At 45.5% G+C, this 22,766-nt stretch overlaps 1 protein-coding gene across 1 annotated transcript in view; it reads left to right on the top strand.

The window, feature by feature from the left end:
- Positions 1 to 22,766, top strand: part of LOC136655351 (beta-mannosidase-like) — a 71,269-nt gene that overhangs the window by 41,973 nt on the left and 6,530 nt on the right. The window contains exons 10-14 of the mRNA XM_066631724.1: positions 949 to 1,035; positions 4,114 to 4,281; positions 7,378 to 7,596; positions 20,750 to 20,914; positions 21,647 to 21,791. Coding sequence (XP_066487821.1) covers positions 949 to 1,035; positions 4,114 to 4,281; positions 7,378 to 7,596; positions 20,750 to 20,914; positions 21,647 to 21,791 — 784 coding nt within the window. The remainder of the gene's footprint in view (positions 1 to 948; positions 1,036 to 4,113; positions 4,282 to 7,377; positions 7,597 to 20,749; positions 20,915 to 21,646; positions 21,792 to 22,766) is intronic.

The raw sequence follows: 22,766 nt of genomic DNA, 5'->3' as shown, positions 1-22,766 counted from the left end.
TCACAAAGCGGTTTACAGAGAAAAATCAAATAACTAAATGGCTCCCTGTCCCAGAATGGCCCTCAGAGGCCTCCATAAGCCAATTTTGGTTTTCGGAAGCAACTTGCAATTTGCTTCCAAAAACATATGTGGCTTCTGGAGGCTTCAAGGGTCATTTTGAGGCATGCAGAGGCCTGTAGAGTGAGTCACAAGGTCAGGAGAGACCTCCCGCGTGCTCTACAAGAAATGTACAAACACTATTTTGTGTATTTTGGAGATATGAAGAGGAAATGCCCCAGGTGTTTCTGTTTCACTTTGCGTCATAGGTGTGTCTGGAGCTACGTTAAAGATTCTAGAATATTTCATCACAATATTACTTTGATAGGAGATAGAAGTGTTCTCTGTGACTGGTTTTCCTAGCCTCTAGTGAGGTGGCCTTCAGATTATACAGGACTGACCATTTTTACAAAACATCAAAGGGGGCAATTACCTTCTGCTATCATTTTAAATCATTCTTCCATGATGGCTGGACGAACTGGACATTGACATTTGACCTAGTCTAATTATATATAAGTCCATGAATTATATGCCATACACTAAATAAATAAATAAATAAATAAATAAATTCTTCCATGGAAGGCAGATCGTTCTTTGACTTGAGACCAGACACAGAAAGTTTCATCCACAGAGGAACATTTTTAAGAAGGTTGAATGCAAGCATAAGCACAGCTGAGAGGGGGCCCCTTTGCAGCAGGAAAACAATAACGACTTTCTAACCATGAGTTATAGCCTATTGGCACAATCACATTTTTGTGGACATCTTATATTTATTCAATTATTTAAGAACAGTATGTTTTAAGAGAAAAAGTGGTGTCTTTTTTTTTTTTTTTTAAAGACAATCCATGAATGGTATGAGCTGGAAAGTGTTGGCTGTTGGTTGAGTTCTTTCTTTCTTTTTTAATTCTCTAGATTTGGCAGGATTTTATGTTTGCTTGTGCCCTGTACCCAACTGACCAGAGCTACCTGAACTCAATAAGAGCAGAAATCACTCATCAGGTATGATATTCTATCCAGTAGCATTCAAGATCTACGTTTTTTCAACTAGCATTGGGTAATCATTTCGTCTTTTTGCTTGCAGAAGGATAATCATGTTAGTCTTTTGCAGCAAAAATGAACACAGTCTTGTGCCATCCTAAGGAAAGCACAAGCTTTCTTGGAAACCAGTCCAGTTCACTTTACCAAATATGTGCAATTGATTTTGTCATGTATTTATTTTAAAGTTTTCTATCCTGCTTGTTCTTATCTCAGTGGGGAAATCCAAGGCAGCTTAAAATAATAAAAATAAAAACAAATTAAAATAAATAATATAAAATAAAAAATAACAAGAAATGGTAAGAGTAATTCAAAAGTAAAATGAATAGTCATAGCATCCAAAAAACAAACCAAACAAATCTCTCACAACAAAATGACAGCAAAGGACCAATTAGTTGCAATCCTTCAGTCTCTGAAGACTATGGTATCTTGCTCTGAATGGTGGTTCTGGAACAGAGTGTCCTCTCCAGTGCGCGAAGCCTGGGTAAAGTAGGTATGGAGGATAGGCTGTTACCCATGCAGCAAATCCCCCCTCTCCACGTTGCTGAAATGGTCCAATGGAAAGGCAGAAGCCAATACAGTTCTACCAATTAGTAGATTATTGTAAATCCCATCTGGGAATCTGCATGAACTGTGCCAGATGTAAACTAGCTCCTTTGCTTCTTTCACTTTCTGTTCTTTCTATCCTTTCTTCTCGCTTATAGATTCTACCAAGGAATGAGTCTACAACCCCACGGACCTCTTGGAACTGCTTGCACACATGGTCCATTAAAAGCACTGTGCATGTTCCTTTAAAAGTATTGTGGACGGTAGAGGGGAAGTCCTCATTTCTCTTGAGTTTGCTGACTCACTGGGTCCAAGAGCCAGTGCACATCCCACCCCGCAAAAGACTGGCCTTAGCACAGGAACATTGGTTGCTGTTATACTGGAGATAGGTCCAGGATCTTTAGTCCTGATAATGTGAGTTGCTGCCTCATTGTGGCAGCTCCCAGAATCGGGCCATAAGATACCCTCTTCCTTCAGATTTGTGTTGTGAAGCAATTCCATCAGAATAAGGAGGAGTCCATATTTGTTTCTGATCTGCCTAACTTGCTTCTTGGGAGCAAGTTTGAATTCCTTTTTGTCTTTCAAACTTGAGTGAGCAGTGTCCTCTTTTTCTGCTGTTTCATTGAGAGCTCCTCTTCCTATTTTCTTCTCTGAGGTTCTGGTAGGTAGTGCCATTTTGCAAGTTCTAGGGCCACTTTGCAAGCAGTTTTTTTTAGGTGTAAGCTTATGACAACTTATGAAGACTTAATTCTACACCAAAACAAGCCAACTATGAAATGCATCAATAGAGTTTTCAAATGCAGGTTCCGTTTTTATGGGTCAGAATTAGCTGAGGCTCCCTAGGTATACTTGTGGGCTTGCAAGTGCATGGTGTGTGAAATGCCCCCTGGACTCTAGAGCGGTTTGTAGAGAAGCAAGTCTCTTCATAGTTTCAAAAATGTACATGGTATTTCAAATGTGATAAGTCTGCCTCCCCCCGCACCTCAGCCCTGAAAACTTCTGTTTGGGAACAAGACATGACCATCAGAACCTTATGCACTGTTTTTAGTGGGACGTTATACATTAAGGGCTTTGAGGAAAGTGCCAGGTTAAATGTTATTTTACTTGGTTTATCAAATATGAGTGTAAGTGGCAAGTGTTTAAAAAGTGCCCATACGGGATCGATTGATCCTGCAGAAATTCTGGTTGAGCAAAGTGACTGATTTACAACTTCTAGGGCCACTGAAGATACTTGAGAGCATACATCAATCTCACAGATAAACCGAGCCAAAATAAAATAAAACAAAATCACAAAATTTTCTATGACCCCTGGATAAGTTGGGGGAGGGGTTTAAACTTAGCTATTGGAGTAAGTGCACTTTAAACAACATATCAGTATCAGTAATCAAATCCTTCTTTAAGGTGCCTGGTGTGTTAAGCCAGAAGCTCTACTTATAACATACAACACATAACTGGGAAAGTGCAGTTCAATCACAATGGAGAGACAAGCAACAAGGAATGAGTGTGAGCAAGTGCAGCTACAAATAGTTGCAACCCTAGTTACTCCATTGCTTTCAATGGGTGTTATTCTGAATTATTCAGTGCACCATTATTCAATGCACTGAATTATTCAATGCACCATTATTTAAGAATAACACTCATGGAAAGCAATAAGATCTACTTCTAAGTAAATAGGGTTGCTGTACTTGGTCACGCTCATTCCTTATTGCTTGTCTTTCCAATGTGAATCTTGTCTCTCCACTGTGAATCCTCCATTGCATCTGCATCCATTACATCTAGTCACTGAACTGAACTGTAGCCTTGGACTTTGTTTCAATTGGAAATGGGGATTAAATTCTGGTGTTTAAAAAACCAGATCTCTGCTAAACATTTGCAAAATGGAACAAAGGTGCAGAAGGGTTTGCTAAAGAAAATGAGGTTTGTCTGATTTAAATGAAAGCCTTGAGCGCTGGCTTGCTTTTTTTCCTCAGAATAAAGGGTGAACTTCGGCTACAGCTTTGCCCTGGAGAGATTGCCATGGATATTAAGAATCCTGTAATTGTCTCTGCATTGTTCTCTTGCTTCTCCCTGTGCAAGGACTTGCTTGAACATCCCTGACCCCTGAGTGACCTTGCAGTTAAGGAGAGGAGATGATCTAAGTTTGATTTATTGGCAGGAATTTCTCGCCTTATAGGCAAGGATCTATAGGTGAATTTTTTATTCCCTGGATAATATGGAAAGCAAAAGTCATTTCAAAAGTTGAAAAGTCAACACCCAGTAAAATTTTGTCCATTTTGCAGGTGAATTAACCCATTTTTGCCCTGCCCACTGGGGTACACATTTGATTCCTTTTGCATATATGCAAAGTTGGACAAAAATGGTTTACGGCATTTGGCAATTCCATATTTCACTTATATCATTGTCAATTAAGCAATTAGCATTTCTGACTTTACCCATTTTTAAGAACAAAATGCAAGTATTTGTGTTAGAAGTTGGAAATTTTGCTTTTGTTTTCAGGTGAAAAGGCTAAAATCTCATCCATCCATCATTTTATGGAGTGGGAACAATGAAAATGAGATTGCAATTGCGAGCAACTGGTTCTCTATTCCATCTGCAGTGATGGGCATTTATAAAAAAGATTATGTGACTCTTTACGTAGAGAACATCCGAGAAATTGTGCTTGCTGTAAGTACTGATTTTCCAGTATACGAAGGGTGAGCCTGTTTAATAAATTCTGCTGAATTGCAAATTGTTTCTTTAGTTTGGAAAATGAGTGACATTTTGCTTATGTTATAAGAACTGGAAATGCCTGATCTCCTTGAGCAGAGGTCGATATGCTCAAAAAGTCCTGATAGTCATTTCATCTGCTTTTGTTCCTCATTTATTCAAGTGTTCCCAAAGTTTTCGGTTCCTCTTTAATATCTATATTAACATATTATCTCCTTTGATTGCCTTTACATAGAGTTGAAGGGGACTTGCTTTGGGGGTGATAAGATTGTTGAATGGCTTAGCTGACCTCATGTAAACTGGTGTATTAGGGAACCAGGTGCTCCCCTAGGATTCTGATCTGGAGAAATCACACACTGAAACTTAGGCAGCTTCCACTTTAAGAGATTCTTTCCTTTCTTTATCATTAAGATTGCTTGTTGCACAACAGTTGCTCATTGCACAACCAGCATGTCTGACACAGGTCAGCTCTGAAGAGATGCACACCCTAACAAAGGTGTTCAAAACTTTTAGACACCTGTCTATTATGTGTTAGATATCTCTATTACATATTTATAAAATATTTATTTAGCAAGTTAGTTAGTAAGTTTCTTGTTATATAAAATTAAGCATGCATGTTGTACACTTGTTTTCCCAAAACCTTGAAATGCGCATAAAGCATGTTTTTAGCTTTCCATTTCTCTGAAATCACATGAGTTCCTGGAAATGACATCTCCAAAGCTTGTTAGTGTCCAACAAATATATCACCTAGGCCTTTGTCTGCTCATAATAAAGTACTGACAGGGCTTAGCATGACTCATTATAAAGTCCCTGTTTCATACCAAAAGGATAACATGTTCAAAGCACATTCCTAAATAGAAACATCTCCAGCTAAGAGGTGTGCCCTTTTCAGCTTGTAACAAGAAAATGATTATGTACAGAGACTATATGGATTTTATGAATCTGTAAAAGAAACTAGTGGCCTATTGCATTGTTCGCATAAGAATACAGCATCCCAGGGTCTCCTCTGGGCTGCCAGGGCACTCTTGGCCCTTATGTCTTCAATACTTGCACTACATGCTTTTAAAAAAAACATGTGCTTCTGCATACAGTTAAGAAATGTGATGGGCATGCACCAGGGAGCTGCAATTAGCCTGTAAACACAATGCTTACCATATCCTTGCATTTGGAGAACTGAGTTTCTTCTTCACACTTTATGGCAATTTGTTCTGTGAATATTGCTGAACATGTTGCAAGCATGATTGCTATGCAAAATGTGAATTGGCCTTTAATAGGCGGAAGGGAAATGGAGGGAGAAGAGAAGCATTTTGTATACATGTACATGTGATTCTTCAGAATTATGATATGCAACATTTAATACTCTGGGGACAGTTTACCCAGTGAAGTGGTGGACTAAAGATCAGTCCTGGTGCTCAAATTATTGAGGCCCAAATCCTAACCAACTTTCCAACATTGGTATAGCTGTGCCAATGGGGTTTGTGCTGCATCTTGCAGTTGGATGGCAGTCACTGAGGCCTCCTATTATTATTATTATTATTATTATTATTATTATTATTATTATTATTATTATTATTATTATTATTATTATTCCCTTAAGGTAAAGGAATGTTTTTTCCCTTATCTTGGAGCTGCATTGCCCTTATGCTGGTATTGGAAAAGTAGCTTAGGATTGCACCTTATGCTCCCTGATACCCCAAAGGACATAGCCTAATACACACATGTAATCATTCCCTCAGTACAAAACTAGAGCTAGTCTCTTAGGCAGGGGTTTGTGAGTGTGCAATTCCCTATTTGTCTCCCAGTCTTGATTGGTTTGTGTATAAATCTAATCCTCCTCCTAATGTTTCTTGCCAGCATGAGGCAAGGGATTTGGTAAGGCAGCGGTTTTCAAACTGCCATAGATTATCATTCTTAAAAGCATATACATAGTAGTCTGTTAAAATTACAGATCTGTAACATTTCCCCAAATGCAGTCACATACCACAGTAGCATCAAGTCTAATACAGGCTGCGTCTCATTATTCGTGAGGGTTCTGTTCCCAGAACTCTTGTGGATGGCAGAAATCGCACTAAAGCAAATCAAAACAATGTCCTTTTGTTCAGTGGTTTAAAAACAGCCTTGCTGACCTTTTGTAATGCATATAGAGCCAATCAGTCTCTCTCCAGGTGCTTAGAAAGGCTTCACTCCAAAGCAGTGATCCCTTCCTTCCCCAGGAGCCCAGCGCAGGGAAGGAATGGAGGAAGTGATAATGATTTGCATTCTTTCATGTGCTTAGGGGGAATCGAGAGGTCACTTGCCCAGGAGTGAGGCTGTTCTAAGTGCCTGGAGAGAGAATGTTTGATGGATTGTCTACTGGCTGCCCTCTTCCCCATTAACGAGACTATTGTTAAACTATTGTTATCTTTTTTTCTTTTGATTTAAAGGGCCCTTCTCATCATGTTGAGATAAAAGTGTGGGTGAAAAATCTGTGGATAATTAGGTTATAACTGTATATCAAAAATAAAATGTACACTGAAATGAATGGTAACCCAAGTGAAATTGGCTCACGAACCACCTAATGGGTCGTGACCCACAGTTTGAGAAACACTGATTTAGAAGGAAGGGATCTGGACTTACTAGAACAGATGGAACACAACTGTGTATCTGTTATGCTAAAAAAATCATCTGGAAAGTTCTTAATGGTTCTTCCACCTAATCTCTTTTGCTTTCTGATGGACTGACAAAGGCTATACAAAACTGTTCGTGCTCACAGGCCTGGCTGTTGCAGGGTGATGCCAGGCCCAGGAGGTGACACGGAAGCCCTCGGGGTTCCCTGGCATTTGCTGGCCCCCAGGGCATGTGCACCACAGCCCCGACACAAATATTTAGCAAGTTGTGTGTGCGTGCATTCACTAGCAAAGCAGAAATGAGATATCAAAATATGAGAAAATAGGCATAGACTCAGCAATTCAGGATATTATTTATGTATTTGCTTTCCAAATTGTGGTTTGTCCAACTTGTATTATTTCATGAATTTATTTATTCAAATAAATTTATTTATTTCATTAAACCCAGGAGGATAAGAGTCGTCCTTATATTACTTCAAGTCCTACAAATGGTTTGAAGTCTGCAGAGGAAGGCTGGCTGGCCCTAAACCCCGATGACACCCATTATGGAGATATTCATTACTACAATTATCTCCAAGACTGCTGGGATTGGACCTCATACCCCAGAACACGCTTTGCCTCTGAGTATGGCTTTCAGTCCTGGCCTTCCTTCAGCACCCTGGAAAAGGTAAGGAATGACTGACTTTTGCTCCTTTTCCAATTTCTAAGAACATAAGTAGAAACTTGCAGGATCAAACCGAAGGCCCATCTAGACTAGCATCCTCCTGCTTTTGTAGTTTCCAGGCTGGGACCTGGGAAGACAGAATCAGGGCATGAAGGCCACAGCTTTCTTCTGCCTTTGGTGCTCAGCATCTGGTATGCAGAGAGAAACTCCCTCTGAAGCAGGAGCTTCTATTCAGTTATGGCTAACAAGTGTTGACAGACCTATACTCCATGAATTTGTTGAGCACCCCTTTTTAAAGGCATCTAAACCAGTGACCGCTACCATGTCTTATGGCATTAGATTCCATAAATACATTATGCGTCTTGTGCAGAAGAACATTGTCCTGAATCTTCTGCCAGTTGGTTTCACTTGATTATCCCAATTTCTGCAATTAAGAGAGAAAAATTTCCTCCCACACCATGCATAATTTTGTGAATTCTCATATTTGGCATTGTTCCACAAGGTGCTAAAAATAACCTCTGAAGGGCACTGTGATGCTCCCTTGGTGGCTTTTGATGAAGCCTTTAGCATAGTTCATCTTGTAGGTTTGCTAAATGACTGGTCTGAACTCCATTGGATAAGAACATAAGAACAGCTCTGCAGGATCAGGCCATAGGCCCATCTAGTCCAGCTTCCTGTATCTCACAGAGGCCCACCAAATGCCCCAGGGAGCACATAAGACAGCAAGAGACCTGCATCCTGGTGCATCTGGCATTCTGATTTAGCCGATTTCTAAAATCAGGAGGTTGCACATACACATCATGGCTTGTAATCCACGATGGACTTTCCTCCAGAAATTTGTCCAATCCCCTTTTAAAAGCATCTAGACCAGATGCCATCACCAATCCTGTTTTGATTTTTTTGCCCCAATGTGCATTACTTTACACTTAGTTACATTGAAATGCATCTGCCATTTTGCTGCCCATTCTCCCTGTTTGGAGTGATTCTTCTGGAGCTCCTCACAATCGTTTCAGGTCACCACTTGGAAAAGTTTGGTGTCATCTGCAAACTTAGCCACCTCGCTGCTCAACCTTGTCTCTAGGTCATAAGAACATAAGAACAGCCCCACTGGATCAGGCCATAGGCCCATCTAGTCCAGCTTCCTGTATCTCACAGCAGCCCACCAAATGCCCCAGGGAGCACACCAGATAACAAGAGACCTCATCCTGGTGCCCTCCCTTGCATCTGGCCTTCTGACATAGCCCATTTCTAAAATCAGGAGGTTGCGCATACACATCATGGCTTGTACCCCGTAATGGATTTTCCTCCAGAAACGTGTCCAATCCCTTTTTAAAGGCGTCTAGGCCAGATGCCGTCACCACATCCTGTGGCAAGGAGTTCCACAGGCCAGCCACACGCTGAGTAAAGAAACATTTTCTCTTGTCTGTTTTAATTCTCCCAACACTCAATTTTAGTGGATGTCCCCTGATTCTGGTGTTATGTGAGAGTGTAAAGAGCATCTCCCTATCCACTCTGTCCATCCCCTGCATAATTTTGTATGTCTCAATCATGCCCCCCCTCAGGCGTCTCTTTTCTAGGCTGAAGAGGCCCAAACGCCGTAGCCTTTCCTCATAAGGAAGGTGCCCCAGCCCCGTAATCATCTTAGTCGCTCTCTTTTGCACCTTTTCCATTTCCACTATGTCTTTTTTGAGATGCGGCGACCAGAACTGGACACAATACTCCAGGTGCGGCCTTACCATAGATTTGTACAACGGCATTATAATATTAGCCGTTTTGTTCTCAATACCTTTCCTAATGATCCCAAGCATAGAATTGGCCTTCTTAATTGCCGCCGCACATTGAGTTGACACTTTCATCGACCTGTCCACCACCACCCCAAGATCTCTCTCCTGATCTATCACAGACAGCTCAGAACCCATCAGCCTATATCTAAAGTTTTGATTTTTTTGCCCCAGTGTGCATGAACTTACACTTACTGACATTGAAGCGCATCTGCCATTTTGTTGCCTGTTCTGCCAGTCTGGAGAGATCCTTCTGGAGCTCCTCACTATCACTTCTGGTCTTCACCACTTGGAAAGGTTTGGTGTCGTCTGCAAACTTTGCAACCTCACTGCTCACCCCTGTCTCCATGTCATTTATGAAGAGGTTGAAAAGCACTGGTCCCAGGACAGATCCTTGGGGCACACCGCTTTTCACCTCTCTCCATTGTGAAAATTGCCCATTGACACCCATTCTCTGTTTCCTGGTCCTCAACCAGTTCCTAATCCAGGAGAGGACCTGCCCTCTAATTCCCTGACTGTGGAGTTTTTTCAGCAGCCTTTGGTGAGGGACCGTGTCAAACATCTTCTGAAAGTTCAGATATATAATGTCCATGGGTTCTCCTGCATCCACATGCCTGTTGACCTTTTCAAAGAATTCTAAAAGGTTTGTGAACCAAGTATTACCCCTACAGAAGCCATGCTGATTCTCCCTCAGCAAGACTTGTTTGTCTATGTGTCTTAAGATTCTATCTTTGATGAAGCATTCCACCTTCTTACCTGGAACAGATGTTAAGCTGACCGGCCTATAGTTTCCCCGGTCCCCTCTCCTTCCCACGGTTCTCTGGCACCGTGGCCAATTTAAGGGACAATTTGCATATCTTAATCAAGAGATCAGCAACTTAATTCTTCAGTTCCTTAATAACTCATGTTCTTATGTTCATGTGTGAATGCCATTAGGGCCCAGTGACTTCTTGATCTTTAATTTGTCTATTAAGTCTGAAGCATCTTCTCTTTAACCTCTATCCAACTTAATTCCTTTGTCAGGAGGGGCCGTTTGGGCAGTGGTATCTACCCGAGGTCTTCTGCTCTGAAGACAGAAGCACAGAACTCATTTAATTTCTCTGCCATCTCTAAGTCTCCTTTTATCTCCCCTTTCCCTCCCTCACCATCCAGAGGGCCAATTGCTTCTCTGGCAGGTTTCCTACTTTTGTAAGAATTTGAAGTATTTCAAATTCACGTATTTCACATATTTGAAGAAGCTTTTATTTTTCCCCTTACTGTTGCTGGCCATGTGTTCCTCATAGTCTCTCTTGGCCTCCCATATCACTTTCTTATATTTCTTTTGCCACAGTTTATGTTCCTTTTTATTCTCCTCATTAGGGCAAGACTTCCATTTATGGAAGGAAGCTTCCTTGCCCTTTATAGCCTCTGGTGGGCTCCATTGCTAGCTGCTCTAAGGCACAGTCATTTAGCACGTCAAAAAATCCAGTTTCTCTTTCGTAACCAGAACATGAATTGATATGAGGATAATTGAAGTCCCCCATGATTACAACCCTATCTGTCCTTGACACTTCCCTGATCTGTTTCCTCATTTCAAGGTCCCCTTCAGGTTTCTGGTCTGGAGGACGATAGCACGCCCCCAGTATTACATCACTCCTCGAGCCTGGAAATTTAACCTACAGAGGTTCTATGGTGGAATTGGACCCACCTTTGGGTATTTACATAAAAGTACTTATACAGAAATCCCCCAAGATGGGCTGCTTATTAGTTGCTTTATCCCTGCAACCTCTCATTGTGCCAAATTGTCGATCACATCCCATCATGCTTCCATTCCCAATTTCTTCCCCTACTCTGTCTCTATCTTGTTGTTCTCTAACCTCCCCCCCCCCATCCTCATCCCATCCCCTCAGCTCCTGTCGGCTTTCCTCCAGGGATCAGTTTAAAAGCTGCTCTGCCACGTTTTTAATGTTACATGCCAGCAGTCTGGTTCCATTCTGATTCAAGTGAAGTCCATCCCTCTTGTACAGGCCCCACTTGTCCCAAAACATTCCCCAGTACCTCATGAATCTAAACCTTTCCTCCCTACACTACCATCTCATCTACGCATTGAGACCTCTGATCTCTGCCTGCCTAGCTGGCCCTGTGTGTGGAACAGTTAGCACTTCTGAGAATGCTACCTTTGGGGTCCTGGCTTTCAGCTTCCTACCCAATAGCCTAAATTTGGACTCCAGGACCACCGGGCTACATTTCCCCATGTCATTGGTGCCAACGTGCACCACAACTGCTACCTCCTCCCCAGCATTCTCTACCAGCCTAACTAGACAAGACGTGATGTCTGCAACCTTCGCACCAGGCAGGCAAGTCACCATGCGGTCCTCACATCTGTTGCAAACCCCACCCCCCATGTTCCTGACAGTCAAATCACCTCCTACAAGAAGCCCCTGATCTTCTTTCAACCGAGGAGTATCCTTAGTACGACTGGATACGGGCCAGTCCCCTGAAGAAGGGTTCCCCCCCTACGGTATCATTTCCCTCCTCTCTAAAATGATGTCCTCCAGCTCTGAGACTTCCTACCCCAGCAGCTGAGGAGCTGCACACCTGAGGGTGGGATGAAGCCTACTTGTCCCCAGAAGTCTCTCCATGGTCCTTCTCTGCCTGCCTTTGCCTCTGATCGACAGAGGAAACGAGAGAACTTGACCATTATCAGTATGGAGGTAAGCATTGTGCAAAGACTAGGATGACCAGACATCCTGGTTTGCCTGGGACAGTCCCAGATTCTACATGTTGCCCCAGCATCTCCTCTAGTATCTCTTTTGTCCTGGAATTGAGGCCAAGGCACCAAGTGTTGCACCTGGTTGGTGCCTGGCTTAAAGGGGTGGAGCCCTGTTTCAACCCATAGCAGCGCTTCCTTGATCTTATGGCTTCCAGTCAGTTTTTCTGATTTTCAGAGTGTGCCAGCACTTTCTTTTTGTTGCACTTTTGGCAAAGGCTTTGGGCTTCCTTGTTGGGTGCCTTGTTTTTGGTTGTCATCAGTTGAAGCCATGTAGTTTTCTATATCCCTTTTTGAAGGGAAAGAGTTTGCAGTTTTCTTTCACTTTGCAGTTCCACCCCCCTTTTTCCCATTTCATTTAATTTTCACATTTCTCCAGCCACCATGTCTATTAGCGTTCACAGTTCTGCCTTCTTACTTAGTCAGTCTCCCGCCCCTCTCTGAAGGATGAAGATTGTAATTTACTTTCATTTTCTGCAGTTCACCCCCCCCCTTTTTCTGTGTTTTGTGTCTTCAGTCTGGTTGTCCCCCTCTTGTAACACTGGTGTTTTGATTCTTCATTTTGTCTCTTCATAAAGGTGATTCCCCCACCCCCTTTTTTCTTAATTCTGTTTATCTTTTTCTGTTGTGTCTTCAGTTTGGTTGATCTCCCCTTGTTTGTCTTGTCACACTGGTATCTGATACATCTGCCTCTTCATAAAGGCAATTTTTTCAGTCATTAATTTAAATTACTAGGGGCACAATCCTAACCCCTTATGTCAGTGCTTTCCAGCACTGGCATAGCGGTCCCAAAGGGACATGTGCTGCATCCTGCAGTTTGATGTCACTCATGGAGGCCTCCTCAAAGTAAGGGAATGTTTGTTCCCTTACCTTGGAGCTGCATTGCTCTTATGTCAGTGCTGGAAAGCACTGACATAAGGGGTTAGGATTGCGCCCAAGGTTAAACTTGTTTGCTTAATTGGAGAGTTGCAAAGCCTTCTCAATAAATATTTAAATTGGTATGTGAATATGCACCAAGAATAGTTTTTCTGTCTGTTATTTTTAAACAATCAGATAATCAATATAAAGTGTTTTTTTTTTTTTTTACAAAACATCTATTTGTCAGTGAATAATAAATGTTTCAAAAAAAAATCATATAATATGAGTGTGTCCTTTCACTCTCAACAGCGTCCTGGTTTGTTTAGCCTTGAATATAATGCCAGTTAGTTTCATAGGATAACCCCAAGTTCTTGTATTGTGTGGCAGGGAGAAAAAGCTTCTCTCTGTTTGCTTTTTGTGCACCTTGCATAAATTTTATATAAATCCTTTGTGGGATTTTTTTTAAAATTCACCTGCAATAAAAGACTCAAGTGGCTGTAGCTCAACCACAGAATGGCTGCTCTGCATGCAGAAGGTCCCATGTCCAAGCCATGGCATCTCCAGGAAGAGATGGGAAAGATTCTTGTCTGAAGCTTGGAGAACTACTGCCAGCCAGCATAGATAATGATGAGTATACTATTGTTGTTGGCAACCGTCAGTCTCGAGAGACTATGGTATCGCGCTCTGAAAGGTGGTTTTGGAACATCGTCTAGTGTGGCTGAAAAGGCCAATTCGGGAGTGACAATCCCTTCCACACCGGGAGCAAGTGCAGTCTGTCCCTGGTCTGTCTCCCTGGCTATGGGCCTTCCTTCTTTGCCTCTTTGCCTCAGACTGTTGGCCAAGTGTCTCATCAAACTGGGAAAGGCCATGCTGCACAGCCTGCCTCCAAGCGGGCCGCTCAGAGACCAGGGCTTCCCACTTGTTGAGGTCCACTCTTAAGGCCTTCAGATCCCTCTTGCAGATGTCTTGTATCGCAGCTGTGGTCTACCTGTAGGGCGCTTTCCTTGCACGAGATCTCCATAGAGGAGATCCTTTGGGATCCGGCCATCATCCATTCTCACGACATGACCGAGCCAACGCAGGCATCTCTGTTTCAGCAGTGCATACATGCTAGGGATTCCAGCACATTTCAGGACAGTGTTGTTTGGAACTTTGTCCTGCCAGGTGATGCCGAGAATGCGTCTGAGGCAGCGCATGTGGAAAGCGTTCAGTTTCCTCTCCTGTTGTGAGCAAAGTCTGAGTATACTATAAAGTTCTAATATTCAGGTGCATCTATTCTACTTGGTGTTGCTCAGTATAATCTTGATCGTTCTTTCTCCGGTGGGCTCTCCATGGTGGGTTCAGTCAGCCGAGGGTGGGTAGCTCCTCATCCCAGGCAGGCAGGTCAAGTGAAAACTTCCTGTGGTGAGGAGCACCCCCTGGCTTCCCAGACTGACGTTACCTGGCAGAAAGCAGGTCGAGTTTTTTGCTGCTCTGGGCAGCTTCCCTGCCCAATGCCTCCTTTTGCCCTTCTGGGCATTTTTCTCTGGGCCCTTTGGCCCCCACCTCTTCTGCTGGTGGCTCAGCCTCCCTGTGTCCTCTTGGGCTCCTGGGGTCTGCGCCCCGTCGGAGCAGGTCACAGCGGCCATTTTGGCTGCCTGGGGAGCGCGTGTCAGCTTGGCTGCGCTCCTAACTGATGCTTGCTGGGGCAGGAGAGGGGTTGTGGCCCTGGCCGGACAGCTTTAGGGCCCCCCACCTCCTACAATCCTCCTGGGGGATGCTTGGCCAGTAGCCTGCTCAAGCGTCGCCAGCAGCAGCAGCAGCGGCAAAGGCACAAGAGGCTTTTTTCAGCTGTTCCCGCGCTTCAGCCATGTGGCACAACTGCGGGTGGCTGAGAGCCGGGATCTGGCTGGGGGAAGTCGCTTACGCACCCCCCTCTCTAGCTCCCTCTCACTCATAGAGGTTGCAGCTGCAGGTGTCATTGGAGCCAGCTCTGGGGACTCGTGCATGTAGCCCAACCCCCCCCATCTCTCCAAATGGTTCCACCGAAATGGTGAGTCTGAATTGCCCCTGGGCAAAGGGGTCTGGCTGGTTCCCCCCTTTTTTCTCCTGGCGCCCTTAAGCACTCCCCCCCTTGCATGCCTCCCTGCACCTTGGAACTGCAGAAGGGACACAGAGCAGACTGGTCTTGATGTGGGGGGGGCAGGTTCAGGGAGTGAGCAAGTTATTCCCTCCCTCCTTTCTGTTCTTTTCTCAGCGCCTGAAGTCCTCTACCATGGCTAGCCTGGCTAGAGACTCTCCAGTAGCACCTCCTGCCTCAGGGGGCTGGCAGCTTCTATTAGTTGGGAGGACCTTTTTGCCACCATCCAGTCCATAGTGCACGCCTCTGTCTCTACCAGCATGGCTTTGGCCATGGCTTCCTTGCATGCCCCCATTCCTGGACTGGGTCTTCCCCCTCAGCAAGGACCATCCGCCCTGACTCGGGCTCCCCAGTTTCTCCTCTTGACCATGCTGAAATCGAGATTGAGGTCTCTCCTCCCCAGCTAAGAAACAAAAGAAATCGGGGACCTCCAGTGATCATCTAGACCCTCCCAGGTCATAACTGAGTTGAATTCAGAGGCTGAGGACTCTCTCCCCAGATCAGTCTCCAAGTAAGGGGAATTTTCAGAGGAGGGTGACCTCTTATCTGATCAACTGCACACCCTCCTTTTCCCCCCAGTCCAGTTCCCTAAGTTATTCCAGGGCATAATTGACACCCTGGAACTTCAACCTGCTACACTTCAGCCTGCTGACCCCCAGCCTGGCTGCTCTTGCTGGGGGGCCTCCTCTGTCTTCCCTAGTCATCAGGAGCCCCTTCAAGGGTTCCCACTCCCTGATTATTTCAAACAACTCATTGACGAGTGGGCCACTCCTGCCAAGCCCAGGGACTCCTCTTGGCCTATGGGAAAATTTTACAAGGTGGCCAAGGAGGACCTTCCCAAATTTAAGCTGCCCCTGGTGGATGCTCCAGTAGCTGCCCTGGGCTCTCCCTCAGTTCTGCCTACAGTCACAGAAAGCCTGCCCAAGGATCCGGTCGACAAAATGATTGAGTTAGCCACCAGACGAGTCTTTGAAGCATCCTCTAGCTCCCTCAGGGCCTCCGTGGCTTCCTCCCTTAGTGCTAGAGTGCTAGTTTTGTGGATGCAAAGGTTTGTGAAGCAGTATTTACTGCCTTCCAAGGCACGCTCTGACCTCTGGAGAATGGCTTCTGCGGCAGCAGACACCTCAGCAGACTCTCTTCAACTCTCAGCGAGAGCCATGGCTGCTGGGGTGGCAGTTCGCAGAAGTACTTGGCTGTGTAATTGGGATATAGATGCTGCGTCGCATGCCAAGGTGGTGGCCCTCCCCTTGTTGGAAAGATTTTCAGATTTTTTTAACTGACGCAATGCCAAACAGTCACAGACTTTATGAAAAGGGTTTTGAGGCTTTATTACAGCTGTTTAGTAAGTTATACAAGCCAATTGATTCAGTTTGGATACAAATGTTCACCCTTTGCTTCCCATCTTGTCTCTCAAAGAACCACACCCAGAAAACCACATTAAATAACGTGAGATAAACAAGTTACCCATGTGACACTGTATGTCACTTCCACCTCTTTATTGGGCGTATTATGACAGATTTGGTGCATGGTTCCAGCTTTAATTAGGAGGTAATTTTGCCCTGCATCTCAAATGTTCCTGGCCCACAACTTTGGTTACATGAGATACTGGAATTTTCCCTTTGGGAAAGTTATGATCTACATGTTCTCTTTATTTAGGTCACTTTGACATAATGACTCCCCTATCCTTTTTTAAGGGGAACAACAGTCATTTTCTTGGCTCCTATTTCAGTTATTTTTCTCAAACAAGAGAAGATTGTTTGACCCTCTAAAATCTCTATCACCCTTCCATGGGACCAAGTTTTTTGGAGAAGACCTGGAGCCCCTCCTTGTGGAGACCAAGGGGAAGTGCAAGATCCTTCCCACCAGACCCAAGCCTGTTAGATCTACTAACAAGCCTCGTCAGCATTCCTTTTGTGCCTCCTTACATGCCCACTCCTCAAGTTCCAGCTCCGGGAATTTCTACAAATCCCAGCGCCCCATCTGGCAGCCTAAGAAGTCCTCCTTCAAGCCCCGTTCCCGGCAGTCCTCCCGTTTTCCTGCCAAGTGCACCTCCAAACAACAATGACTACCCGCCATCCTTCGCCATCCCCATAGGTGGAATGCTGCTGTTCTTTGCTCACAAGTGGGACGCCGTTACAAGGGACCAGTGGGTGAAGGACACCCACAGGGGCTATTTCATCAGATTCAAAGCCATTCCAAGGGACAGATTCATACAAGCTCGCAGGCTGGCTTGTCCACTCAAGCATGCCCAAACACTGGAGGCCATTCACCATCTACTACAGATTGGAGCCATCGAGCCTGTCCCAAGATCGGAGTGGGGCTGGGGGGTCTACTCGCACTTCTTAACTGTCCCCAAGAAGTCTGGAGAGACCCGAGCCATTCTCAACCTCAAGTGGCTCAACAGATGGCTACACCAGCACCATTTCAAGATGGAGACGCTCAAATCCATCCTGATGGCCATAAGGAGGAACGATTTCTTGGCTTCGCTGGAACTTCAGGAGGCTTATCTGCATTTGCGTATTCTACCATCTCACAGGCGCTTTCTCCGTTTTGCCTACAATGGCGCTCACCTCCAGTATCACTGTCTTCCATTTGGGTTGGCCTCTGCGCCAAGAATATTCTCGAAGGTACTAGTGGCTCTCATTGCACACCTGCGCACCCAGGGGGTGGCAGCTTTCCCTTTTCTCGATGATATCCTTCTGAGATTGAGTTCATTTGAACAGGGACAGCTACATATCAGCAGGACCATCCACTGCCGGGCCTCCCATGGTTTTGTGATCAACAGGGACAAGAGTCATCTAGTTCCCTCGCAGCTCATTCTCTATCTGGGTGCCATCATAGATATGCGCCTCTATTAGGTCTTCCTTTCTCAGGAGCGTCGGGACAAGATCGTCCAGCTTGCCTCCTCCATCTTGAAGTCCACTCACTCGGATCTCCTAACTCTGGCATGCCTCCTGGGCATGTTACTTCATGCCAGGACATCATTCCATGGGCCAGATACAGGGCAAGAGCCCTTCAACACCTGCTCTTGCCCTTCCAGGATCTCATCACCAACCTGAGGAGCAAGCTAGTAAAACTGGACCTGACCTCCAAGCCGGACCTTCGCTGGTGGCTGCAGCCACGCAGACTGAGCCAGGGTTCCCCCATTTCTGTGGTCGAGCGGACAGTTCTCCATACAGATGCCAGGCTCCTGGGCTAGAGAGCCCATCTGGGGGACAGGACAGCCAAGGGAAGGTGGCCCCCAGCAGAGGCAGCGCGAAGCATCGACTACCTAGAGCTTCGAACCATTCTGTTAGCACTGAGGATCTTCACTCCCCTCCTGAGGGCCAAGGACGTTCTGGTTTACATCTCGGCCAAGGCCCATATCAACCGACAGGGGGACACACACTCATTGTCACTGCAGTCTCAAGCCCGCTCCCTGTTCCTGTGGGCAGAAAGGAACGTTGCTTCTGTCAGGGCAGAATACATTCTGGGAGTCAGCAACGCCATGGCCAACTGGCTAAGTTGAAAGGAAATCAACCAGTCAGAGTGGCAGCTCCACCCTCAGGTTTTCAGGATGCTTCTCAAACAGTTCGGCCCCTTCAGCATGGACCTTTTCGCTTGTCACCTTAACCACCAAGTACCTCGGTTCTTCAGCAGGGATCATTGCCTCGGTCTGCAGGCACAGACGCTCTCCATCTTCATTGGCCAATGGGCGTCTTATACGCTTTCCCTCCGACCAAGTTCATCCCCAGGGTTGTCTCCAAGATCAGGTCAGAGCGGGCGGAGGTGCTACTAGTGGCTCCCTTCTGGCCTCATCGTCGTTGGTTCCCAGATCTGATAGAGAAGTCCACCCCCCATGCCTGCCATTGAGGGAGGATCTGCTCCTGCAGGATCCAGTCTGTCACCCTCAGCTTCAGATGTTACACCTAGCTGCCTGGAGGTTGAGCGGCACAGACTTAGCCACCTTGGGCTATTCAGATCCTGTTCTCGGAATGCTGTTAGCAGGCAGACGGCCCTCCACCAACAGGGTCTACAATTATACCTGGCAGGCTCTCGCAGTCTGGTGTGCCTCTCGCAATACCTCTCCTGAGTCCATTAAGGTGAAAGACTTCTTGGAGTTTCTCCAGTCTGGCCTCAAAAAGGGCCTTAGTACTTCCACCCTCAAAAGGCAGACCTCCGCTGTCGCCTCCATTCTAGGTTACCCCAAGGGTACTAAATTAGCTTCCCACCCACATTAGGAAGTTTATCCAAGGAGTCTCCTTGCTCAATCCTCCCCCTGTAGCTAGGGCCCCTTCCTGGGACCTTAACCTGGTCCTGAAAGCCCTTTCCAGACCACCTTTTGAATCCTTGGCTACCTGTTCCCTCAAACTCCTTACATATGAAACTGCTTTTGTAGTAGGGATTGTATCAGCCAGGAGAGTTTCTGAGATAGCGGCCCTCTCCATAGCCAGGGAGCTTTGCTAGGTCCATGAGGATCGGGTGGTCCTCCTCCCCAATCCCTCCTTTATGCCTAAGGTAAATTCCATGTTCCACAGGTTACAGGAGGTTATCCTTCCTTCCTTCTGCCTTAACCCTTCCCACCCTCAGGAGCGTGAATGGCATTGCCTGAACGTGCGCAGGGCCTTGGCCTTCTATCTCAATAGGACCTCCTCCTTCAGAAAGACTGAGGCTCTCTTTGTCTCATTTAAGCCTAGGAAACAGGGTCTCAAGGTGTCTCCTTTCTCTTTTTCTAGATGGGCGAGTGAGGCTACCGGCGAAGCCTACAAGGCACGGGGGGTAGAACCCCCCCCTGGCATAGTGGCTCACTCTCTCCATGCTGCAGCCACACTGCGGCCTTCAAGGCTTACCCTTCCTTAGAACAGGTTTGCAGGGCTGCCTCATGGAGCTCTCTGCACACCTTTGTGAAGCACTACAAGATTGATGATGATGATGATGATGATGATTCCTTTGCATTCCTATGATTCCTTTGCAGCTAAGGATGCTGCCTTCTGCTGCAGAGTGCTTCAGAACGTGGTCTCCCACAGTTCAGGCAGCTCCTGCCCTTGAGGAGCACAGCTTGGGGTATTACCCACCTTCTGCTGACTGAACCCACAATGGAGAACCCACTGGAGAAAGGGGAAATTTGAGCTTACCTGTGAATTCCCCTTCTCGGTGGACTCCATGGTGGGTTCAGTCCCCCGCCCTCGCAGCCTGATATGTGGGACACTCATTCTCTCACCTTCAAGATTCTGGTTAAGTTGCTCCAGTGGTTTCTTCTGGTTAGGTTGCTCTAGTTGATCCTTTTTACCTTACAGTGCAGTTTGGGGATCCAAGTCAGCCCAGTTAGAAATCTGTGTTTTTTCTAGGGGGCGGCTGTCTTGCATTTCTCCTCAGTTCTGTTTTTGCAGAGATTTGAGATTCCTTATGCAGACGGGGGATAGCACCGTGCGTTTGGAGATGTTCCTTCAGGCTTTTGCAGTCTGGGAAGCCAGGGGGCACTCCTCACCACAGGAAGTTTTCACTTGACCTGCCTGCCTGGGATGAGGAGCTACCCACCTTCGGCTGACTGAACCTACCATGGAGTCCACCGAGAAGGGGAATTCACAGGTAAGCTCAAGTTTCCCCTTTTTGATCTGTTCTCAGCCAGTTCTTTATGTGAATACATTTTGTTTTGTTGTAAAACAACAGGTATCAATTGAGGAAGACTGGTCTTACAACAGCAACTTCTCTGTCTATCGACAACACAGTGCAAATGGCAATGACAATATGCTTAAACAGGCCAATATCCATTTTAAGCTACCTCAAGGAACAGATCCCCTCACGAATTTCAAAAATACAATCTATCTCACTCAGGTAATCGTTCCTCAAAATATTAGAAATGTCTTTGAAAAAAAGACATAGTTGTGGTTGTATGGCAGATAATTTAGTAATACTGCAGCTGGCATTTTAGAAAAGAAGAAAAATGCACACAGAGGAAAAGGATGTACTGTATTTAGAACTTGACCCTGAAAAACCTATACAGGGGGCAGAGGCGGTCCTGGGCTTTTTCCTGCCCAGGGCCACCTCTGCCTTTGTTGCCCCCCTGCCCCAGAAGTAATTGCGGTGATGTCATTGTCATCACCGCAGTATGGCACCTGGGGCATTTGCCCCCTTGTCCCCCATTAGGTCTGCCACTGATAGGGGGCCCTCTGGGGCTTCCCCAGGCCTCCCAATGCCTTATAAGGCATTAAAAATGCCACTTCTATTTTTATGATAAAACTGGAAGTTACAGGGTTGTTTTTGTTTTTTTTGCATTTTCAGCCATTCTGAGGTCCACAGCATCTGCAGGCAGTCATGCATGGCTTCTGTGGGCCTCAGGAAGCCTCCCGGCTGCAGCCCAGCTATGGTCGAGTTTGGAGGTGGGGGGAACTGTGGGTTTGAATATCATTTTTGTGGTTTTCCATATGGTTTTCCATATCATAGGGGTTCTGGGAACGAAACCCCTACGCATAATGAGGGTCCCTTGTCTGAAATCTTTCACCACTCTGTAGTTACATGAAAGCTTAAATACTGATATATATTTAATGTTGCCCTTTGCCGAAGTAGATTGCACAGGCTCAGTGCATAAAACTACAAACCGAGTTTTATCGCCGCAGCCGAAGTGAGATCATCAATGGGGAAGGACACACAATGGGAGCACTGTACTGGCAACTCAATGATATCTGGCCAGCTCCTTCATGGGCTTCTCTGGGTAAGTCTTGTTAGGCAAGAGCAAAATTAGTCATTATACTCACTTAAAACATTGGTATTAACTTCTCTGCACATAGAAATCCTGCAAGCCTTGAGGGGAAGGGGCTTTTTAACTGATACAATCTGGTGGAGGGGGGAATGCTGCTGATGTTAAGGGCCAGTTTGGAAACTTGCTTTTTGTCAGTATCCATTGTTGCCACGGGGCATGTCTGCATCAGCCATTTGTTCCAGGTCTAGCCACTATAGGCTACATCTCATCCTGGTAGATAGCGTCTTACAGGGGAAGGATAATAGGAGATACTGCAGCTTTGAAGTAACTTTTCTTTAGCTTTTGCTCTTACAGAGGATGTCATTGTTTAATCATTCTGAACAGTGTTTTCATCCCTGGCGGATGTTAAGAATTGTTGAAAAATTAGAGAGAAACCAATTAAACCAGCACCTGAGTCTTTGAGAGACTTGTATGGATTGTCAGGGATTTGTGATACGACAACAGGAGATGTGCCTTTGGTTTCTTAGATTCCTTGTTTTTGTAAAAGTGGATTGAGGTGGCACAGCATCTTTTGGTGGTAACTTACACTATCACACCTTGGCAATCATTTGGAAAGTCGTGGTCTGCAGCCAGTTGTCACAAGTGACTCCAAGCCAATTGTTTAGTTATTTTCTACATTGATATGCCACTTTTTTTGTCAGTGTGTCCAAGGTGATCTACAGTCCAAAATAATAATTCTTATGATGACACAGCAGGAAAGGAAATAAAGAGAGGAGGAAAATGAGCAGGTGCAGGTACCAACACTTACATAATCTTTCATGAAGTTTACAGAATGGCCAATACAGGAGGGAGTCTTGGGAGGGAAGGAGTCAAGTGGGGGATGGCACTAGCGGAGCTGATGGAGGCGGTTCTGCTGTTTCTCCTCTGCCCCTGAAGCCAGTGTCCTAATGTCTGAAGTGAAGGCTCAGGCTATGATTTTGAATCAGC

This window comes from Tiliqua scincoides, chromosome 6 (genome assembly GCF_035046505.1).
Source record: "Tiliqua scincoides isolate rTilSci1 chromosome 6, rTilSci1.hap2, whole genome shotgun sequence".
Taxonomy (NCBI): Eukaryota; Metazoa; Chordata; class Lepidosauria; order Squamata; family Scincidae; genus Tiliqua; species Tiliqua scincoides.
This window is presented reverse-complemented; position numbering and strand designations above follow the sequence as displayed.